The sequence below is a fragment of the Sciurus carolinensis genome, chromosome 17 (assembly GCF_902686445.1).
Source record: "Sciurus carolinensis chromosome 17, mSciCar1.2, whole genome shotgun sequence".
NCBI classification, from domain to species: Eukaryota; Metazoa; Chordata; class Mammalia; order Rodentia; family Sciuridae; genus Sciurus; species Sciurus carolinensis.
The window spans coordinates 4,248,169-4,270,234 of NC_062229.1; the positions used below are offsets into that span (position 1 = coordinate 4,248,169).

The 22,066-nt window shown below is 45.2% G+C and overlaps 1 protein-coding gene across 1 annotated transcript; it reads right to left on the minus strand.

The window, feature by feature from the left end:
- Positions 1–11,862: 11,862 nt before the first annotated feature.
- LOC124968585 (vomeronasal type-2 receptor 116-like) lies at positions 11,863–21,708 on the minus strand. The gene is given in 7 exon segments (XM_047531179.1): positions 11,863–12,425; positions 12,428–12,784; positions 15,302–15,425; positions 17,986–18,213; positions 19,850–20,406; positions 20,409–20,655; positions 21,430–21,708. Coding segments are annotated over 7 exon segments (2,199 nt in total). The 5' UTR covers positions 21,553–21,708.
- Positions 21,709–22,066: the final 358 nt, after the last annotated feature.

Below are 22,066 nucleotides of genomic sequence, written 5' to 3' on the forward strand. Positions count from 1 at the left end.
GATCTGAATGGAGCTGAGGTAACAGGCTCTAGCAGAAGCTTGATGCCCAGAGCATTTTAACCATTTCTCTCAGGACATGTCTGAATGTCAAAGATTATGAGACCTTATTTTCCATTACTTTTGAAGATGAAGTTACTATGCTCAGCTCCTCACTGAAATATGCCATTGGCTATTGAGCTGCCCATGGCTGCCTGTCCAGGATTTATTTTCCTCTCAGTGACAACAGTTTAAATCTTGCTTCATAGGTAAGCTGAGGACAGGAGCTTGAAGTAAGTCCCATTTTTTATATTCCTGGGGCAGAGGATATTGTCCTATGGTGGTTATTTTCCTGTGGTAGTTTGTGGGTTCCTTCATACAGTTGCAATCCTAAGTATTGAACCTGTTGTCATAATTAAGCTTTATTCTTTGAGATCTTATAATTCTTATCAGCTAAGTTTAGGAACTCGGTAATGGCCTTTGGATATTTCCCCTTCATAAGCAAATCTTTGACTTGGTCAAAAAACATAAGGTTACCAATTTATGATTGAACTAGTGAGTTAACATAAGCACCATGCCCTGTAAGCATGTCCAACGTTAAGGGGATATTGTATGCCAAATTATTACATGCTGTTTCTGCTTCCTCCTCAGAGGAGGCTTTCCATTGCAAAAATTGCAGGCAAGTTAAACAGGCTTTGAGAACAGTAAGCTAATCGAAGGAATTCTGAAGATTAGTAGACTATTGGTTAAGTACTTCTTGAAAGTAAGGGGAGTCAGGACCAGAATCCTGTGATGCCTTCCTAAGTAGGGCTAGGTCTGAAAGTGGGGTGGGGATCCAAGGCCTTTCACCCACCTCAGGGTCCAAATTGATGGGGTATACTGAAAATGGATTCTTGGGAGAGAAAGAAGACCCTTTTAAAGCTCCTGGCTTAACAGAGGGACCTCTGGTGTGAGCGGGAGATGGCAGTGCAATCCAAGGGTATAGATGGGGAGGGGCAGATGGAGGGAGGCCTTTGTTATTATCAGTTTCCTCCTCCTCATCCTCAGAAGTTACAACACTTGAAGCAGAGGCCTGAAGGGTCATTGTCTTGTCTGTAAAGAACCCTCATCCAAATTTGGAGGTCCCAAGTGTTTTCAGGGATGATCCACGGTGCAATGATTACTGATTCATCCCCAAAACAGTTGAGATCTTTTGGTTTCACTTTAAGCCCATGCTGCAAGAAAAGTGCCTTTAAAGTAGCAAGTTGCTGAGCTCGCTGCATGGGGGGCAGATTTCCCATTGTTATGGGGTGGAGTTACATGAAAGGGTGGTGTTGAATTGTGGAGTGGAGTAAACAAATCTCTCAAGGACAAAGAGAAGGACTGTAAGGTAACCTGCAATGAGTATCCTTAAACCTAAAATAGGGGTCCTGCGGGAGGACAAAGGGAGCCTGTCTTCCGACATACAGAGAGGTGTTTAGGATTCAATGTCTTGTGCTTAGTGGGGAACTTCTGTGAGTCGTTAGTTCACGGCCATATATCCGCATTGTGTCTCGGGTAGAAATCTCCACAGAGGGAGATGTGGTTCCGAATTTGGGAGGATCAATCCCTTATGTTGAATTCACTGGGAGACCCTAAAGTGAAAATGGAGCTGCTGGTGGGAAGGCGCCCAATATGAGCGAGTGGTGGTGTGTGCCTATTCTCGGGGATCAGGACAATACAAGGAAGAAAGGGGAGGAGGTGTCCTGTACTCACCTTTACAGGACCGTCAGCACACCAAACACAAAGGGGCCCTTACTGAATCAGGGGGACTCACCAATCCTCGGGTGTGTGAGTAGTCGAGGCATGTTGGGTGCTAGATGTTACTTCTTTTGTGCTGAGTTAGCTCACACAAGGGGTAAGGGTGCAGCGTCAAGACCCAGACTCTGGGAGTTGGGTGGAAGCAGGCTTGTGGCGAGGAGCTTGCACACTCACTTACTGCAGGAACAGCTATACATTTTACGGGTTTCTTGCCCAATCACAATGTGCTATGGGGGATCCAACCACCAGGTTCCTATACGGGTTTCCTTGGTAACACTAGTCAATTTAGGGCAGTTGTGTACTTTCCTAGGTGGCTAGAGCGGAACGCTCCTCCCCTCAGGTTTACACACTTGAGACATTCACTGCTGCCAGCCAAGAACTAGGATTTCTTCCAACAATTAGGGTCTTTTGGCCACACAGCTTTAGCCTCCTGGGGTGGTGGGGACAGCTCCTGCTGCATTCCGGTGGCTGATGGGGCAGCTCAGGAGAATTCCACAGATTGGCTGGGTGTAGAGAAATGTGGGGTTTCCAAAGAGCACATGACGAGTGCCTGATGGCAATTATGGTTACAGTGAACCAAGTTGACACCTTAATAAAGCCCAAAAGCTATAAATCAGATAACCCAGTTTCTTCTAGAGACCTGGGAAAGGAGCTCTGAGAATTTTGGGGAAGAGGGTGAGATCCAGTCTATGCAGAAGCTGCTAGACCATTATGAGCACATCCTCCAGGCATCTGAATATGAAGACCTTGGGAACAGTTGGGAACAGCCCCAGAGGCTGCAGGACTTCTGTGATTCCACAGCAGGAAGGCTCAGTCACCCTTTGATAGTCCAGCATGTTCCTGAACTCAGGGCACAACAAACACTAACATAGCTGCGGCAGTCATGGGGCTGCCCTGATCTCCCGCATAGCTGCCTTGCTGGAACATGTCTTAGTTCTCTATTCCCTGGCATTGTGCTTTGCCATTTTGGTCTGGTGAATTCCCCAGAAGTGAGTCTGTTTATTTTCAATTGTCTGGACTTGAGTAAGAAATGTGATGTGATTTGGGCATTAAAAGAGACCACAGAACAGGAAGTGGCCATGGAGATTGTGTGATGAAGAATGGACAGGGGTGTACATTTATAATGAAACAACTAACTAAATAAATATTAAACATCTTGAAGAAATCAAGAACTTTTATGACAACAGCATTGGGTATTGGAAGAGGCACCCAATACCCACACAGAAGAGAATGAACCAACAGGTTCTACCTTCTGCAGCTGCACCTCAAGTTATTACATGCCACACTAGGCTCACCTCCTCTGACTCAGAGCACGATCATTGTTTTCTGTTGAACTCTACAAAAGCATTAGTATCTTGGAAGAGACAATGTGGTGTATAGAACTGAATTTATTGGAGAAGGATCTCAAAATGTGATTAGGATCTGGTATACCTTGTGATCCCCCCCAGTATTTTAAAGAGAAAGAGACCTTGTGAAATTCATAATGAACTCGAGAAATCTTTCTATGCAATTATTTCTCTTCTCAATCCCTAGTATGGTGTCTGAACTCCAAGATATGTTTTATTCCTGAACCCATGTAGAGAGTTCCTCTTCAGTTTTGAGAGATAGTTTTGCTGAATATAATAATCTTGCTTTACATTCATTATCTTTCAGGTTTGGTCTGTTTATTCCAAGCCCTTCTGGTTTTTAGAGTCTCAGTTGAGAAGACAAGAAAGTCTAAATGGCTTGTTTGTAAAAGTGACCTACACTTTTTCTCTTGTGGCTTTTAAAACTTTATCCTTGTTATGTATATTGGACAGTGTAATTATAATTTGTATTGGAGGGAATCTTTATCCATCTTGTCTATTTGGAGTTCTAAATGCATCTTGAGTTTGGATTTCCATCTTATTCCTAAATCTTGGAAAGTTTCTGATATTTTTTAATTGAAAAGGTTGTTCATCCCTCTAGTTTGTATTTTTGAGCTGACTTTGACATCAGTGATTCCCACATTTGGTCTCAATGTCATCCCAGATTTCTTAAATATTCTGGTCAAGGTCTCTTAACATCTTTTCTTTATTGCCAACTTTATATTCAAGGATTTTTCTTTGAGACCTGAAAATTCATCTTCAAGGTGGTCTAATATATTGATGATGCTTTCAACTAAATTTTAAATTTGATTTCTGGAGGCTGTTTCCAGGCATTCTGTTTGGTTCTTTGCCAGAATCTCTCTCCCAGTATTGAAAAGTTGTTTTACTTCCTGTATCATCTCTCTTCATTCATTCCTTATCCCTTCTTTTTTTGTTCACTGAACATCTTAACAATGGGTTTTCTAAGGTCTTCATCCAACATTTCCTCCACAGGTGTCAACAGGATCAGCCGTTGAAGGGCTGGGGCTTTTAATTGCTTTTTCATATTGTCTGTATTCCTTCTCATTTGCTCAGGATGATTCTCTCTTCCACTTCTATGCAAGGGACTATTAGTGAGCTTCTTTCTCTTAAGTGCCTAGGCTTGGTGAACATGTAAGTATGGACACACCCACTCAATGGCCACCCTTTGCTCTGACCAGTTTCCTGCATGACCTTAAGGATTTTTTTACACACATAAGGGTGTTGTAGAAAGCAAGTGAAAACTTGAAGAAACAGTTTATATACCCTTTTTAGAAAAGGTAAGAAATCATGGAGAAATGCCTGGAACATGGACCTGAGGTCTAGCTCCAAGAAGTGGTTGGTTGGCCATGGAGGCCCACATACCAATGGAGCAAAGGGAGAAGGAAGCCGGGTTTCTAGGGGAAGAGTAGACTGAGGTCCAGGGGCAGCCTGGTGACAGCTGGGCTTTTGCCTTTTTTCAGCGAAGTTGGAACAGTTACTGCCAGTGGCTCCCAGGGCCTTGGCTGCTGTGATTGGCTGCCACTCAGCCAATTGCTACAAAGCAATACCCGCTAGGTTAGGCTGAATACTCAGCTAGGTTGCAGTTCATCATGTAAGGACTGTGTACAGAGGCCTCCTCGGGCCAAAGTTAGACTTAACAAAAGTGTGGTTTCTGTGTGAACAAAACCTGAGTTAAATGAATGTAACATTGAGAAGTCCGGAAACAGGGTGATAGTCATACAGGAATTTGGTGTATTTAAAAGGAACATTTCAATTTTCCCAAAGTGAAAGAAGACTATAAATACTCCTGAATCATTGGATAAACGTGGCTAGATGAAGGAAAGGGTTCTTTATGGATATCCATGAAGCAATGTATAAAAAATCCAAGTGGAAGACAATGTGAAGGTGAATAGTACACACACGATTAAGCAGGGAGAGAAGAATTAATTGTAGATGTAATTAGAAGACATGAAGAAATGCTGTTAAGATTCAAAATTGAAAAGTCTATGGCTGTAGTTTGCAAGATCAAACTGGGATAATCTGATCAGACAATGGTGACGGGAGAACAGACAAACCAGATGTGAATCCAAGAGAAAATTTACTGGGATGGCTCTCTGGCGAGGTTCGCACGTCCCCCAGGTTGCTGGGCCAGAGAAGTTGCACAAGGCCTGATGGGGTGGTGTTTTTACAACCCGGGGTCAGGGAGGGGGAGCTTGAGGACTCCGTGTCCTCCTGGGATTGGCCGGGTCCTTTGTCAGTGCCTGATTGGTTGCTCCTTCTGGCATGTGCTGGCTACATTGTTTCTCTGCACATGCGCAAGCTGCTTAATGCCCTGCCCCCATCCCGCCACCTTGAACAGCCGTTAACATTCCCGCCTTTTTGATGATATAGTGCACCAGAGTCCATCTGGCTACTTTTTGCTTATTAGGGGGCATCGTGGGGAAAGGGCATGGAAGCAGGGTCGGTGGGGAGGAGGCTGTAGGAGTGCAGGAGCATCTGGTTGACAGTGACTTGGGCAACTTTGCTGATTCAGGTGCCGGCAAAACTGAAGAGACATGGAGCAATCATTAATAGGAGTCCCACCACTAAGATGAGAGTGAGGATGGGGGCTAGCCTGGTGGCAAGAGTGGAGTTTAGCCATCTTGGCAGGGATCATTCAATTGCTGCTGTTCAAGTCTTTCACTCAGACGCCTGAGGAGTTCAACATTCTTTTCCACCAGACCGGTTTCGTTGATGTAGTAACAACATTCTTCTCTTAGGAAGACGCTTGTTCTCCCCTTGTCTGCTGTCAGGAGATCTAGGGCTCGATGGTTCTGTAAGGCAGCAGAAGTTATTTGGCTCTGTAACAAGGCCAGGGAGGCAGCAGACACCTCTACTGCCTCTTGGAATTGCTGTTCTAGCTTCTGGGTGGCAGTGACCACATAACCAAGTCTCCCTGCCCCCAACCCGGAAGCTGCAAGTGAGGAGGCTAGGGAGAGTCTGACCACTACTGGTAGGAAAATAGCCTGTTTTGTCACAGGAAGGGGAGTTTGAACAAGGCAGGCCAATTTGGCTTCACTGGACAGTGTTAGCTGAGGAACCAAGGTAGAGGGAACACAGATGGTGAAGGGCATATTAGAATTTAAATTTTTCATCAGGGTGCCATTGCACCAGAAGAAGAGTCCTGGGGGAGCAAACATTGAGGAAGAGACCTGAATGGTTTGGTTGCAAGTTAACAAAGTAGAGGAAGTGTAATAGTAAAAAAATTCTCCAAAATGCTGTGAAGAAGGGGGACCCCCTCCAAAAGTGGAAAGGGAGTCTTTTGAGGTGTGGAAGAAGTATTAAGGGGTGTACTAATAGGAACAGCTGTTAAGGGGATTTGGTCCAAACCTGCACAGAGAAAGCAGTCTGAGCTGTTGTTGACTCAGGACAGGTTGAGAAGCTGAGGGCCTTGGTGTACCAGGGTGAGCCATGAGAAAGGGTCGGATTCGGAATGGGTAGCTATGTCGAGTTGGTGTTGGAGTTCCTTCTCTTGTTCCTGTATGGTTATATGAATCTGAGGAAGTACCTGTATATAAGTTCTCCAGATTCTGACTGAAGCTGAGGGGCACTTGGCCCACCCCCAAGAATAAAGTTTACCATCGACACCAGAAGCCCATTTTGGATCCTAGGGTCCTTAATCATTAATTTGGTGTGTGCCAGTCCTCAAGGCAAGGCTCATCTAGGACGCATTTCTCACAGGAACCATAGGGGCATCTTATATAGGTGTTGGGCTGTTGTTCGCAAAAGCCCTCAGTCTGGTCTGATAGGAAGCACAGCATAGCTGCACACATGGATGAAGTTGGGACTTGGCTGAATCCAGTGATGTGAAGGGTGACTGTCTGATTGCAGCCAGTTGGAGGGCAATCACCTTGACCCACAAACTGGGAGTGGGTGGCGCCATCTTGGTGCCATGTTGCCTGGATGTAGAAACTCCACCTGTAGGTTGCACTAGATACCTGGGAGAGGTCAGTAAGTAGTAGTGGAAGTAGAGGGTTGGTGAGAGATTCTGTTTGGTGAGCCCCAGCACAGTGGAAGTCCAGGGCTGGGTTTCTGGGAAGGGTGCTTTTTTAAGGTGGGAGACGTGGTACCAAGGGGGGTGGCACAAAAGCTTGGCTGCTGTGGGAGTGGTAAGTATTACCATTTGCGGTCCAGTCCAGTGAGATTGCAGTGACTGAGGATGTAATTCCTGAAGCAAAACCCCATTACCCAGTTAAAGAGGGGTAGCGGCTGATTCTGTTTGTGGTTTGGCTGGAGCTGAGGCTGAGGATGGCACAGGAAGGCAGTGGTCTGTGTGTTTCCTCAGGAGCCTGTGCAAGAGTGTGAGATAAGGCAGATAGGAAGCCATGGGAGGAGGGGTGACAGGAAAATTTTAGTTGAAAAGGAAAAGGCACCCATAGAGTAATTGAAAGGGGCCTTGGCCCCAGGGGGCCCTAGGGCTGCTCGGGATTCAGATGAGGGCCAATGGAAGGAGGTTGGACCAGGAGAGTTAGAGTTCAATAGCAAGTGCAGTGAGATGATCCTGGAGGATGCCGTTAGCCCTTGCAGCCTTACCCAAGGATTGGCATCAGTATAGGATGTGCCGATGTGCGGTTTTCAGGTGATGTTGAGGCCTTCAGAGACCAGCTGAACAACCTGAGAGGTAAAGGCTGGACCATTGTCAGACTGGATGGATGCGGGGAGTCCAAATGTGGGAATGATCTGCTCAATGAGGATGGAAGCAATGGTGTCTGCAGTTTCCCTGGAGGTGGGAGGGCTTCCATCCAGCCTGAAAAAGTATCAACCAAAGTAAGTAAATAGCAGAGATTTTTGTGTCAGGGCATGTGGGTGAAGTCGACCTGCCAGTCTTCGCCTGGTTGGTGGCCCCTCATCTGATGTGTTGGGAGTCTGGGTTTGATACCCCCTTGTGGGGATACCGTGGAGAAGAGGGGGCAGGTGAAGTGGACCTGCTGGAGAATAGTTCTCATTCCTGGGAGATAAAAGAGGGGTTGGAGAAATTGAAGAAGAGGTTTGGGGCCCATATGAAGGGAGTTGTGAATGTCTGTCAGTAGCTTGTAAGCTTCCTGCTTAGGAAGGGCAACCTGGTTCCCCAGGAAAATCCAGCCACCTCCTCCAAAATGGCAGCCCCGAGTTAGTAGGTCCTCCTGCTCTTGCGGGGAATATTTAGGTTTGATACAAGTGGATAGGAACAGGATGGGGGCTCTTAAGGACTCTGTTGTTAGGCTCTGTGCTATAGAATCTGCCTTGCTGTTACCCACAGCTATAGAGTCTGAGGAATTTTGATGTCCCCGGCAATAGATGATGGAGACTTGGGATGCAGCTGAAGTGCCTCCAAGAGTTTGGAAATTAGGGAGGCGTCGACCACTGGCGACCCCTTTTTGCTTAGAAACCCATGTTCTTTCCAAATAGCCAAATGTGAGTGAACAGTCAAGAAGACGTGTTTGGAATCTGTGTAAATATTAACTTGTTTGCCCTGGATAGGGTGAGGGCCTAATGAGAGCAGAAAGTTCAGCCTTTTGGGAGGAAGTGCCTTCTGGAAGGTAACTGGCTTCCAGAACTGAGGTGGTGGCAACTACCAAGTAACTGGTTTTACGGGGACTGTCAGGATCCAGCATAGAACTGCCATCTACAAAAATGGTTAGGTCAGGTGAGGGGAGTGGGTAATCAGTGAGGTCCTTCTGGGTGCCTCCAGCACCTGTAGGCAGGAATGGCTGGCAGTTGAAGGGGGTGTGGACAGTGAGAGAAGTGTAGCAGGATTGAGGGAAGAAGAGCAGAGAGTGATAGAGGGGTTTTCTATAAAAAGGAGGTGTAATTGTTGAATCCATGATGGGGGCTGTGGTAGAGTAGTTGGTGTAGGAGTGCTAGAGAGTGTAAGGATCAGAGGTAGGAAGAGGTGTGTAGTAGGATCCCTGGGGAGAAGTAAGGAGTCCCTAGGAGTTGGAGAATGTCCCTTCCCAGCAGGGGAACTGGGCAGGGGCGGGGGATGACCAGGAAAGAGTGTGTGAAAAGGTGTCCCTCTAGGGTACAGGGCAATTTTGCTGTTATTTTTGGAAAGGAGGGTGTCCCATCAAACCCATAATGGAGACCTGGAAAGGAAACAAAGGTCCCAAGTGGGCAGGCAAAACAGAATAGGTAACTCCTGTGTCCACAAAAGAAGTTATGGACTTACCTGCTACCTGAAGTGGTTACCCTGGGCTTGGTGAGGGTGATGGGGTCCCTGAGTCCGGGTTCCTTCAGTCTTTTGCAAATCCTAACAGCTCAAGGGAAGGGACCACCTGATGGCCACACCCCTGCGTGGAGGTGCTGAGGAGGGGCCGGCCATAGGGCAGTTGCTCTTCCAGCATCCTTGTTTGCAGATGGGACACAACCTGGAGGGGGGGCATGGGTTTGGGCACTGATGGGCCCAGTGACCTTCATGGCCCCTGGCAGAAAGGATTGCTTGTCCCCCTTTGAAATTCTTGCTGGAGCCGCAGGCCACAGGGCAGCTACCAAGGCTTGGGATTGGAGTGTCACCTTTTTCTGTAAGGGAGCCTGCCTGGCCAATTCAGCCGATTTCTCTCGGACATTATAGACCTTAAATGCCATTTTTGCCAGGTCTCAGATAGGAGTCTGAGGACCCTCCTCAACTTGTTTGAGCTTTTTTCTGATGCCAGGAGCTGATTGAGAAATAAAGTGGGTTGCTAGCACTGTTGCCTCAGAGGGAGACTCAGTGTCCAGTTTAGTATACATAGTAAGGGGCTCTGTGAGTTGATTAAGGAATTAAGGCTGGATTTTCATCAGCATCCTGGGTATTTCCCTCAACTTATCAAAGTCAACCACTGTGTTGGATGCTGCCTGCATGCCCACTATGAGGTACTGGATCCTATGGGCACAATGGCAGCAACCCTACTGGTGTTCTTGGTATTCCCAACCTGGTTCTGTTGTTGGACCACTGCTGCCCCTGTGGATAGAGCTATGTCCGTTAGGTGGACTTGGTCAGCATGATCTTGTGCTGCCTGCTGGATGCAGGCCCATTCATCTGGGGTGAGGGCGGAAGAAAGAATGACGTAAATGTCATGCCAGGTGAGATCATAAGCCCGAGAAAGATATTTAAATTCCTTAATATAAGTAGAGGAGTCAGCAGAGAAAGACCCTAGGTGCTTTTGATCTGGGAAAGGTCCTGAAGTGAGAATGGGTGGTGGACTTGCACAATGCCCTCCTCACCCACTACTTCCTGGAGAGTACAAAGGAGTTCTGAGTTGGGTGGGGGAGGGACCTGATGAGATCGGATGCGAGCACTAACAGTAGAGGAGAGAGATAGGGAGGAGGAGGGATCTCCAGGGGGAGAAGAGTGGTGGAGCAGAAGCGGGCAGCCCGGGAGCAGCACAGGTGGTGGAGGAGGAACCAGGGGAAAAGAAGTGGAAGGAGCTGTAGCTGTAAGAGGAGAAGAGGAGGGAGTTTGGCCTGAGTAAGGAGGGGGAGGATGGGGAGCTGAGAGTAGTTCTGGTGGATCTGGGAACAAGGAAGAGGATGCAGAGGAGCAATGGGGGAGGGATTTGGGACCATCTCTGGCTAGGAGAACTTGGGCAGTGGAACAGGTAGAACAAAGGGAGGGATGAGATCACAGACCCCAAAAGGACTGGACATAAGGTACCTGTGACCATTTCTCTGTCCAGTGACAGTTATTGTCCAAATCAGTGAGGATTTGAAAATCTGAGGTTCCCTTTGAAGGCCATTTGAGCCATTGTCTCACATGTACTGGGGCCAGGCCACAGTCGAGTAAAAGACCAGCCACTTATGGCGAAAGTCTTGGGTGAGTCCTAATTTAATGAAGCTAAGGTACAGAGAGCCCAAAGGAGTCTTGGTGTCTAGGGAAGACCCAGTGTTTCCCATGGTCTTTCAGTATCACCAGGGAGGGTGAACTGGAGCAGAAGGAGGCGTCACAAATTCTGATCATGTTCACCCGAGGAACAGAAAGTGGGAGAGTCGGAGGCCAGGATGTCACCTTGACCTTGGGGTCCCAGAATGGCAAGAGGGTGGCTAGCAAGAGACTGGGACACCTCCACAGTCTACTGGGACCTAAACAGAATTGGCGGGAGGTCTGTGGCACATGCATGACTTACAGACAGACCCTCCGGAAGGCCAAGGGAAATGCAAGGAACCTTACCCCACTTCTGTCATCAGCTCCTCCGATGAAGAGCCACGGAGTAGGGCAGACATCCTCTGGCTCATCTGAGGGAGAGGGTGGATCTCAACCCTCATGGGGGAGGCTGGAAGACCCTCCTGGGTTCAGCACCAGATGTAAGATTAGACAATGGTAACCGGAGAACAGACAGGCCAGATGTGAACCCAAGAGAAACTTTATTAGGGTGGCTCTTGGGTGAGGTTCCTGGGTCCACCAGGGTGCTGGGTGGAGAAGTTGTACAGGCCCTGATGGGGCAGAGTTTCTACAACCCAGGGTAGGGCATGGGAAGCTTGAGGACTCCGTGTCCTCCTGGGATTGGCTGGGTTATTGGTCAGTGCCTGATTGGTTGCTCATTAGAGCATGCACAGGCTACATTGTTTCTCTGCTTATGCACAAGCTACTTGATGCCCTGACCCTACCGGTCACCTTGAACCACCTAATGTAGTTCATCAGTGACTGTAGCATTAGAAGAGTCTCTTGTCTTTGAGGGAAACACCACATTGTAACTTGAAATCTGACTCGGATTGGTGTAGCATTGCTTCAGACCCCTTATTAACGTTAGGAAACATGACTTAAAACTCAAGAAGGCTTGTTACTCTCACAATGAGTTTTATCTCTGAACCCATGTAGGGAGTTCCTACCTGGCCTCAGTAAAATAACATAGCACTTGGGGGCAAAGATGCAGCCCAGGAGCCCAGCACTGGAGGCCAGGATGGAGAAGACCTCCATGGCCACCATGACCCTGCCCTTGGTGCTGTGGTGCACAGGGAGGAAGGTGAGCCAGACACTGCAGAACACCAGCATGCTGAAGGTCAGCAACTTGGCTTCATTGAAGGTGTCAGGCAGGTTCCTGGCCAGGAAGGCCATCGTGAAGGTCCCCAGGGCCAAGGAGCCCAGGTATCCCAGACCACAGTAGAAGGCAGTGACCGAGCCCTTGTTGCAGGTGATGATGATGTGGCCATGTTCAGAGTGCGTGTCTGAGTCCACAAAGGGAGGAGAAGTGCCCAGCCAGACTCCACAGAGAGTCAGCTGGATCAGGGAGCAGCTGGGAATGATGTAGTTAGGTGCCCCTGACACCAGCAACTGCCTCATCCTTCTCCCTGGGGCAGTGACCTTGAAGGCCAGGATCACAGTGAAGGTTTGGCCAAGACAGTGGAAACAGCCACAGTGAACACCAGTCCAAATGCTATTGGCTGGAGGGTGCAGGTTGCTGTGTTGGGACAGCCAATGAAGAGCAGGGAGCAGAGGAAACAGAAGGTGAGGGAGATGAGCAGGATGTAGCTGAGAGTCCGGTTGTTTGCCTTGACTGTGGGAGTGTGTTGGTGCCTCACGAAGACCCCAAGAACAGCAGCTGTGAGGGCAGAGAGGCAGAGAGCTGTGCAGGCCAGTGCCATGCCCAGGGGATCTTGATAAGCCAGGAAGGTCACTATCTTGGGGAGGCAGCGAGTCCTCTCACTGTTAGGGTACTCGTGTGTGGGGCATGGGACACACTGCCCTGCACCTGTGGAAAAGGCAAAGTTTCAATATTTCTTTTTCACAAATTCCTCACATTTAACTTGTTAAAGGAAATGGTTATTTTTTCAATATCACTGCTCGATGGGAAAGTTCCTCCATTACTGACTCCTGGATAATGCACTCAACACAGACCAAACCCAGGTCCATGGGACCCTCTGAAGTTATGGTCTGCAGCACCTCAACCTGTGACTGGGTGGTGTCCTCAAGACCTGGGTTCTTCCACCCTTTCTATCCCTGCCCAGAGTCTTCCTCCTGTTGAACTCTGTGTTGCCACACTTCTATTTACTATTCACCCAAGAATGAGCTCCTAGTCACACCCGGATGGACAGGTGAATGAAGAAACTTTTCTGGTGCATCCTACCTCCGTGATTACCATAATTTCTTGTGGTACTTTTTATAAATTTTCTTTTTGGAGATCACCTTTTTTCTGTGAAAATTTATGTTAAATTTTCTCACTTCTCCTTCCTCCCCTGGAATCCTTTCATAATTAGGAGTGTGTGTGCTGAGCCCCATGATGCTCAGTGTGGATGAGATTCCCTTTTACTTGGTTTCCTAGAAACCACTTTTCAAATATGATTTGCTAACTCAAAGTCTTGTGAGTGTGACAGTTGTGATTGAAGTGACCAGTTACTTGTAGTTCAGACAAGAATCAAGGAAAGGATTCAGGCAAACCCGTGACTTGGTAGTGAAGCAGCATATGCAATGTGTAGCAGTAGGCCTTGCCCACTTAGGGTTTAATTCATTCTTGTGGGACTCGCACAGGGAAAATTCAAATCTTCCAGGGGTATAATGAACAGTGTAAGAGGAAACGTGATTGGAGAAAGGAAAAGCTTAACCTGGAATGTTTTTAAATTTACTTTGGAAAATCATGGAATTTTAAAAGTTGATACTTATTTGACCTTTTGATATTCATTTATTTACCCATCATATGTTCTTCCCTTTCATCAGATACCAACTGTGATTAGTAGTAGTTGCACACTAGTTGAAGTAGACTCCTCCCTTGGTTATTTTCCTGTTTTTCTATGAGACCAAAGGTATAAAGTAAGTTACCTGTATGTATCTATGAGAATTTAAAAAGTCTTTGCATGTGTAAAAAACAAATACTGAAAAGAGATTGATGGAAATATTGGAATTTTGAATGAAAATATATTGCTGCTATGTTATTGTTTTTATATTAATTGATATGGTAATGCAGTTACTGAAGAACAGGGTGTTTCTTTAAGCCTTTCCATTCATTTAAAGCAGATGGTGTGACTGGGTACCCTCCTTGAGGAGTGGTGTGTGGCATCCTAACCGGGAGCCCTGTGCTCCCTCTGCCATGGCTCACACCTGCTCTCCCAGCAGGGATGCAGCCTCAGCCATGGGTTCATTAACGGCCCCATCTGCACTTCAGTTTTGTTTCATGTGTGGAACCAGCCACCAGTTTCCCTGTTCCTGTCTTAACGGTCTTCTTTTGGTTTTATAAGCAATACTCATGCAACAATTCAGAATTTCAAACTAATTAATAGTGATTGTTTTTCACATTCCTTGAGACATTTGTTCCTCGTCACAGTGAACAGGATTCCTGGCATCTACCTCAGAAACATGTGTGGCACACACAAGTGTGTACAAGTTGCATTATGGGTACAGAAACTTCATGCCTTTTGTCTCTTTCTTATTTTACACACTTATTTGACATCTCAAATAGAAAAATTTAAACTGAGATTTGGTTAGCTTATTTTATCTGAAGACATTTATTGACTCTACCATGTGGTAGAAATCAATGATTCCCATTGCTAAGATGATTGCAGTTGAACAGATTTGTGGGGGTTCAGGTCATTATAATAAATATTATTGATATCTTGAAGAATGGAAATACTTTAAAGTGAGTAAGTCTACATTTTCTGTTTTCCAAGAACATATATAATTTTGACATAAATTCCTGAAATTGGTTATGCGTACAAAATTTATCCTTACATATACCAGATTGTGTCTTGTTACAAAGCTGTGATTTTATATTTTCACTTCTTCCCTTCTTGTAGCTATATTCACATCAAGTATGTGTACTTCGCACAGAATTTTTCAGAGTTCATGACATGGCACAAAATAGAATAGAATATTTTTATGAAACTGTATATATCTATCATTTGGTGGCAAAAGTGGTGGGTTCAAGACCTCAGTGCACCCCCAGGGAGCTCTGGGTGTTCGACCTCTTCCATGCATGGGCAGACTCTGCCTGGTGCCCTGAGAAATCTCAGGTGGACACCATCTCACCAGCACTGACTGTCAAGGTCAGGGGCCTCTGGGGTCAGCTCTGCAGGGATGTCTAACAGGAAGAGCAGTGCTGACAAGAGCTGTCACCTAATGGGGTAGCAGCAGTGATGCTAAAATGGGAAGTGTCAGTGAGCGAGGGGAGGATGGAGAGTAGGGTGCTTCGTTGTCCAGGGTGAGGCCCACAGCCTTGGTTTCCTCTCCCCAGGACTGGTTAAGAGGCAGAATGACCATAGGCTCCTTCTACATCTACCTGTGTGGTTGGAAATGTGTCCCTCTGGGCAAAACACACAAGCAAAGCAGCAGATAGGCCTTCCTTCCTGGGGGACTTTCCAGAATCCTGAACCACAGCTCTGGCTGCACACAGATCGAGGAGTCTGAGGGGAAAGAGAAGCAATAGTCTTGATTCTGCACATTGTCAGCAGTTTGAAGTCCGTCCATGTCCCTCCTAAGAGATCTCAGTGTGGGTAGGAAGTTCTCAGCACATCCTCCTCCAGCTCCCACCACGTTGACAGGGCCTCCCCTCTTGACCTGGATTACATTTGTTACCTTGACGTTGATTTGCCAAATATTCTGAAGGTTCCTAGTTATTTTTATTCCTGCATCACCAGCCACAGCCCAGACTTTTTCTCTTTTTGTGTTTACCCTCTTCCTGCACAGCTCTGGGATGCAAGTTTCTTTGTGGTGATGATTCCAAGAGCTTCTATGCCTGATAATATTTGTACCACACCTTCATTCTTGAAAATCAAAATGATACTGAGATTTCTTCTCACTTCAGTTAGACTGGCAACCATCAAGAACACAAATAAATTAATTACTGGATATCATGTGGAAGAAAAGGTATATGTGTGTATTCTTGGGGAAATTGACAGTTAGTGCTACTACTGTGGACGTTAGTGTAGAGATTCCTCAAAACCCAGTAATAGAACCCACCTACTCCATCCCTCAGTATTTATGAAAAAGTCTACTGAAGTGAATGTTTGTAGCAGCACAATTTACAATAGCTCATTATGGAATCACCCTGGTGCCCATTAACAGACACAAGGATAACAAATGTGGTAGATATACATGATGGAGTTTTAGTCAGTCACAATGTTGAATGGAATTATGTCATTTGCTGGTAAATGGATGGAAGTGGAGAATATCATGCTAAAGGAAATAAGCCAGAGTCAAGAAGTCAAGGGTTGAAAGTTTCCTTTCATATGTGTTAAGGGGAGAGAGAGAGAGAGAATGAAAACATCATCTCACAAAAGCAGAAGGGTGAGCTATAAAGAAGGTAAAGGAGAAGTACAGGGAGGGGGGCAGTGGGCATGGAATGTTCTGGGAAATCTCAGGTGGACGCCATCTTAGCAGCACTGATCTTCAGGAAGATGTACTGGTAATGTATTCTGTCCACGTCTACTCTGTCCTTGTATGAACATACCACAAGGAACCCAGTATTAATGTGGAATTAGAATGCATTAATTAAAATAATAATAAATTATTATGACAACAGAATAGAAATCATAGAGTAGAGCAAGGGACAAGGAGGTGGGAGAAGTAGGGGAAAGGGAAGCACTGGGGAATGATTCTGATGAATTATGTTATGGCATGGATGAAAATGGCATCAACATGAAGCCCAGTATTACAAGTAGTTTCCCTTGTGCTGGGCTAGTTCATAGGCCGGGAAAGGCCATGGAGTCAAGACCCAGACTCCAGGAATTGGGTGAAAGCAGACTTGTGGCAAGCAGTCTGCAAACTCATTTATTGTAGGAACAGCTATACATTTTATAGGTTTCTTGCCCAATTACAATGCACCACAGGGTATCAAACCACCAGCTTCCTATATGGGCTCCCTTGGTAATACTGAATCCATTTGGCTAGTTGTGTACTTTCCATGGTAGCAGGAACAGAATGATCCTGCCCACAGGTTTACCCACTTGAGATGTTCGCTGCTGCCAGCCAAGAACTAGGATTTCTCCCAACAATTACGTATGATAAAAATGAACCAATAAAGCAAAGTAGGCAAGCTGTTGAAAGTAACTGCTGAAAAGAGCAAGGTTGGGAGAGAAGTAATGAGAGGGTATTACACACCATGGCTTGGGTTTATTCTGCTGTGGGAATCACAATCCAGGTGTGAATTGCTTATTTTCCTTGTTTGCTTTTTTCAGTATTGGGGATTGAAGCCAGGGTCTTGTGCATTCTAGTCAAGTGCAATAGAATGGTGTTATATTCCTAGGTCATTTTTAATTTTGTATTTTGTTATGGGGTCTTGCAGAGTTGCTCACACTCGTCTTGAACTTGTTGTGATACTTCTGCCTCTACTTCCCAAGTAAATGGGATCTCGGACCTGCACCACCATGCCCAGCTGGACATCATTGCTACCAATTAACAATGCAATGGTGTGGGAATCATGATTGTTACATAAATCTCGTGTGACCCTGTGTAGGATTATCCCAATGTCAAAACATGATATAAAACCTTGCCAATTCATAGGGATGCTGAGTAGAAGAAAGGCTGAAGGCTGAATGGTCTAAAATGCCAAAGGAGGATTGGAATGGTCTCCACGAACATGTGAGTCCATAGTTTACTCATATTCATAGAAATAAAAGCATAATAAATATCTGGACCATATTTAATAAAAGGCTCAGGATATGTGGAGGGACATATTTGGTATTTATTCATCTCCATTGTTATCTCTTTATCTCCATGCATTAACTTTGTTCAATTCATTCTTTCAATTGCTGCTCAAACTAACATATATAAACTAAAAATAATGGCTTTTGTGATCTTGCTCTTGGTGTTGATTTCAGCTTAAAATGTGCAAAAGCAAGACTACGTATTAGAAGTTGAGATAGGAAAGGTGACTTTAGTGCTGAGTTAAAGGGTCACGGCTAGTCTCACCTCAGGACTCCATTCAGATCCCTCCCACATACCCTATAATGAAAAGGATCGTACCTCTGTGAATCCAATGGGCCATTCTATCATCACTTCATTGATGACCAATCCTTGACCAAGTGGACTCTTGGAGACAAACTCTCCTACTTTAACAAGCAGCCCAAGCCCAGCAGGGAAATTCACAGCATTGTGGATATCATAGTGGGCCATCTGCTTGCCCTTCTCATCTAGGGAAATGTGGTCCCCAGCACTGTTTGTAAACTGTATTTTCTTCAGGAACAGATGCAGCTGTGGGAGAGGCAGTATCTGGTCACGAGAAGCACATTCGAAAGAAAGATGGAAAGCCACATGTAGCAAGCAGTCCTTGTCTTACACCACCCTCCATTCTGGAGTTATTGCTGTTAGTGACTCAGCCCTGTTTGGGTGGCCATTACCTCATGGATTCAAGTGGGAAAAACAATGGTGGAGTGGAAGAATTCAGTCAGAACTATTCTAGGATTCTGACCCCAGGGTGGCCTTGGCCTGGGCTCCTTGCAACACTGACCGATCAAATCTGATTAGGGCTTCATAGGTGTCAATCCTTCCACACTGAAAAGGTCGCAACAGACATGGATTTGTTGTTGGTAATGGTAACATGAGTGTATGCATAACTCAAAAATAATGAGTGTATTTACATTAAATATGGGCATTGCTTTATGTATCAATTTTACTTCAAGAAAGGTTAAGAAAGCATCATGTATTAGTTGTTTTCTCTCTATGACTCAGATATTTTTGGGAAAAATGTCATCCTCTCATAATATTGCAGGTTGTGTCCTTTGCTCTGAAATAGAAAAATTGAAACTCCAGATTCTAATGATTTTTAATAGGCTATGCTAACATTGAATCTCTGTGTTGGGCAAGATAACTAACTCGTGTTCTTTAAACAACTATAGTTTAAGAATTCAGTTGTGTAGAGTCAAACCATTCTAAATAATCCACAATTATGTCATTGAATTTATCTCGTTAAAGTCACCTAGTTTTCTTAGTATTGCATCTAAATAAACTCAATATGGCATATCAAATATTGTTAGTTAAAATAGACAATAGATGGCAAATTAAACTTGATGACATAATGTTTGACATGCATGTATTTAACCATATCTGAAATGAAAATGAAATTTAATTGACTTCCTTGATAAATTTCCTTAAACATTTTGTCCCTTGTACATGAGAAGAAGAGCCCATAAATGTGTTCCATGAATGGGTTTTTAATTCAGATAAGCCAGATGGAAATTAAACAAAAAACCATATATGACCCAGGGAGATATCCTGAGGTGACAGACATCATTGGTGGCATGCCATCGGAAAGTAGAACCATAGGCCCTGCTACCATGCTTGTTCCCAGTTTTGGGGAATAGTGATGCCTAAAGCCGATTCATTCTCCAGAGTCATTTCAGGATACTATGTCAGAACCATGTCCCTTTTCACGCAGAGGACTTGGGCACTACATATTTAGTATTTTAGGTAGAACAGCTGCTGTCAAAGGTGGCCACTATGTCAATATTCTCTATGCTTGTGTGCACACTAAGGAAATGTATAGATCTGATTAATTGATGCCTTGTTTTGTCTTGGGTGTGTTGGGATATTTTATATAACTTTGTCTTACATGCAAAAGTATTTAGATATAATAGTTTATTCAATTGTAGGAAGCCACCACCTCCTTTGGCAGAATTCTCCTGATACAGATAATATATCTAATTATCTGTATATATCTAATTATCTGTATATAACAGTTATCTGTAATATATTCAGTATGAAAAAATCTATACTCCATTTTTCCTAATTCTGTTGAACTTAAGAGAAAATAACCATGAGATACTTCAGTATAATACCCATAGATGCTGTCAATTTCCCAGTGCATGACCTGGTACTGGATGAGTTTTACCTGCCAGGGAAGAAGCCTAGGGTGATCAGTGTCTTCTGAAGATCCCATTTCAGATTTTAGAATAAGCATGTTATGGAGGACGTGGGCCAGTGCATACACAGCATTATAGATGAAGTAGCTGGAGTCAGACATGGTCAACATGTCAATCACTCCTGACACAATCTCGAAGGATGTATTTTCAGGACAATTATAAATTTTTCCACATAGTGAGCCAGCAGGTGAACAATGAAAAAGGTGAAACCACAATTTTGGGAAGTAAAAGTCTTCAGGGTAGTGGGAAGGGTCAACTGTCTTGAGAAAGTGTTGGAAGCCAGGGATCGCCCCCTTGTGAGGTGAGAACGAGAAGCTTCCATGGAAAGAGTGCAGCATGTGGTCCATCTCCGCCATGACGATATCCCACTTTGCAGCCATGATCCACACCTTCCCTGTGGTTAAGAAGAATTCTGCTGCAAGGTCCACGGTGATGAGGCTCTCTGCTTCACCGTGGAGTATGTGCACATTTGCAGAGGAGACTCTGATCCTATCATGAAGGTGATGTTGCTGGGTCCATACATTGTCTTAGTGTCAGGGAGCTTTTCTGTTAAGGCCACACAGATACCATTCTTTACCAGCTCTGCTTTCAGATCCCTCAGGAACTGCTCTACCTTCAAATCATCAGATATGAAGAGTGCCACCCAGGTCCAGCCAAAGTGCAGCAGTAGGGAGACCATTCCATGGGCCAGAGAGCTGTTCTTGGGGGCCATCTGATAGAGCGATGGAAACTGGTCTTCATCACTTAGCATGGAATCAAAAGGTCCATATGTTACCTAATGAGCAAAGATAATTATCATGACTCTAAGTTCAATTGGAATTGGGGGTTCTCTCTTTTGCAGGGCATGTTAGAATTTTCTAGGAAAGGTATCATGAATGGATTACTGTTCAGAAAAGAGAAAGAGTGCTCTTTCAGTCATCTTGTTCTCTGCTGTGACCAAAAGACCTCACAACAACCACTAGAGAAGGAAAAGTTTATTAGCACACTCATGGGTTCAGAGGTTTTAGTCCATGGCTGGCCGGCTCCATTTGTTTGTGTCCAAGGTGAGGCAGGACATCATTGCAGAAGAGCATAGTGGAAAAAGTCACCATTGCTGCCTATCGTCACCACCCAGTTAATCTATGAGCTTATTGATACACTGATTAGGTTAAGGTTCTTAAAATCCAATAATGTAACCTCTCAAATTTCTTGCATTGTCTCACACAAGGACAATGGGATACCTCATATCCCCACAAGTGCTGTAGAAGTTGCCCAGTTTTCTCCTTCTGAGCACAGGGAACACCAAACTTTTCATTTTTATTTCCCTTAGGAAAGGACATGTGACCTCCCATTAAAGACAATATGCAAGATCCTCATGAGTTTTCAACTCAAGTAGAGGGAATAAAGGATGGAATAAACGGAGGTGTCTTGAAACCTATACAATTTCCTGGGGTGTATTTTATCCTCATGGGATATGGAAGCCCAGCAGCTGAATTTCCCTTTGATTCAATGTGAGGAACTGTTATTGGAAGAGATCCAAGTAAGTCTCCATAGTTCACAGCCCACCTACCTGTGGGGTCTTGTAGAGCTCCAGAAGTGTTCCAATCTCAGCTGAGAATGCTGATGTGGTTCCTGCAATGACAGCAGCAGACTTGGTCTGTGTCTGGCAGTTGTAATTAGGGAGAGGCTCCATTTTTCCAGATAGCCAAAGCAGAGTGCTCCACAAGGTGAACTGGTTACTGGAAAAGGCATTGTAGACTTGGAAACCCAAGGTCTGGTTGGGGAGCAAGTGAGAGTCCTTGTTGACCTCTTGGATGGCAAAGTAGAAAGCCAACACATACTGGTAATTCTTCCAAAGCCAGCTAAACAGAAGGGAACAAGGAGTGAACGTGATCAAACCATGCATTTCAGAATCAACTTCTCCACTACGCAAGACCTATGAAGGTCTCCCGCTTTCACATGGAGTGGGTGTGAGGAAAGTTTTGTGGCACCTTGAAGACACTGGAGTGACACTTTCCCTCTCAGGAAGTGAACTGAGAGGCTTGCAGGAAATTGTGAGTGGGTGAGGTGTCAATTTTCCTGGATCATAAGCTACGCACTGAGCAGATTTGGTTTTCAGTGTCCTATAAGTGGAAGGTGTGTCAGTGCATGTGCAAGTCAGTAAGGTGCTCTCCTCTGGTGACGTGAGTGAGGGTCACACACTCTCC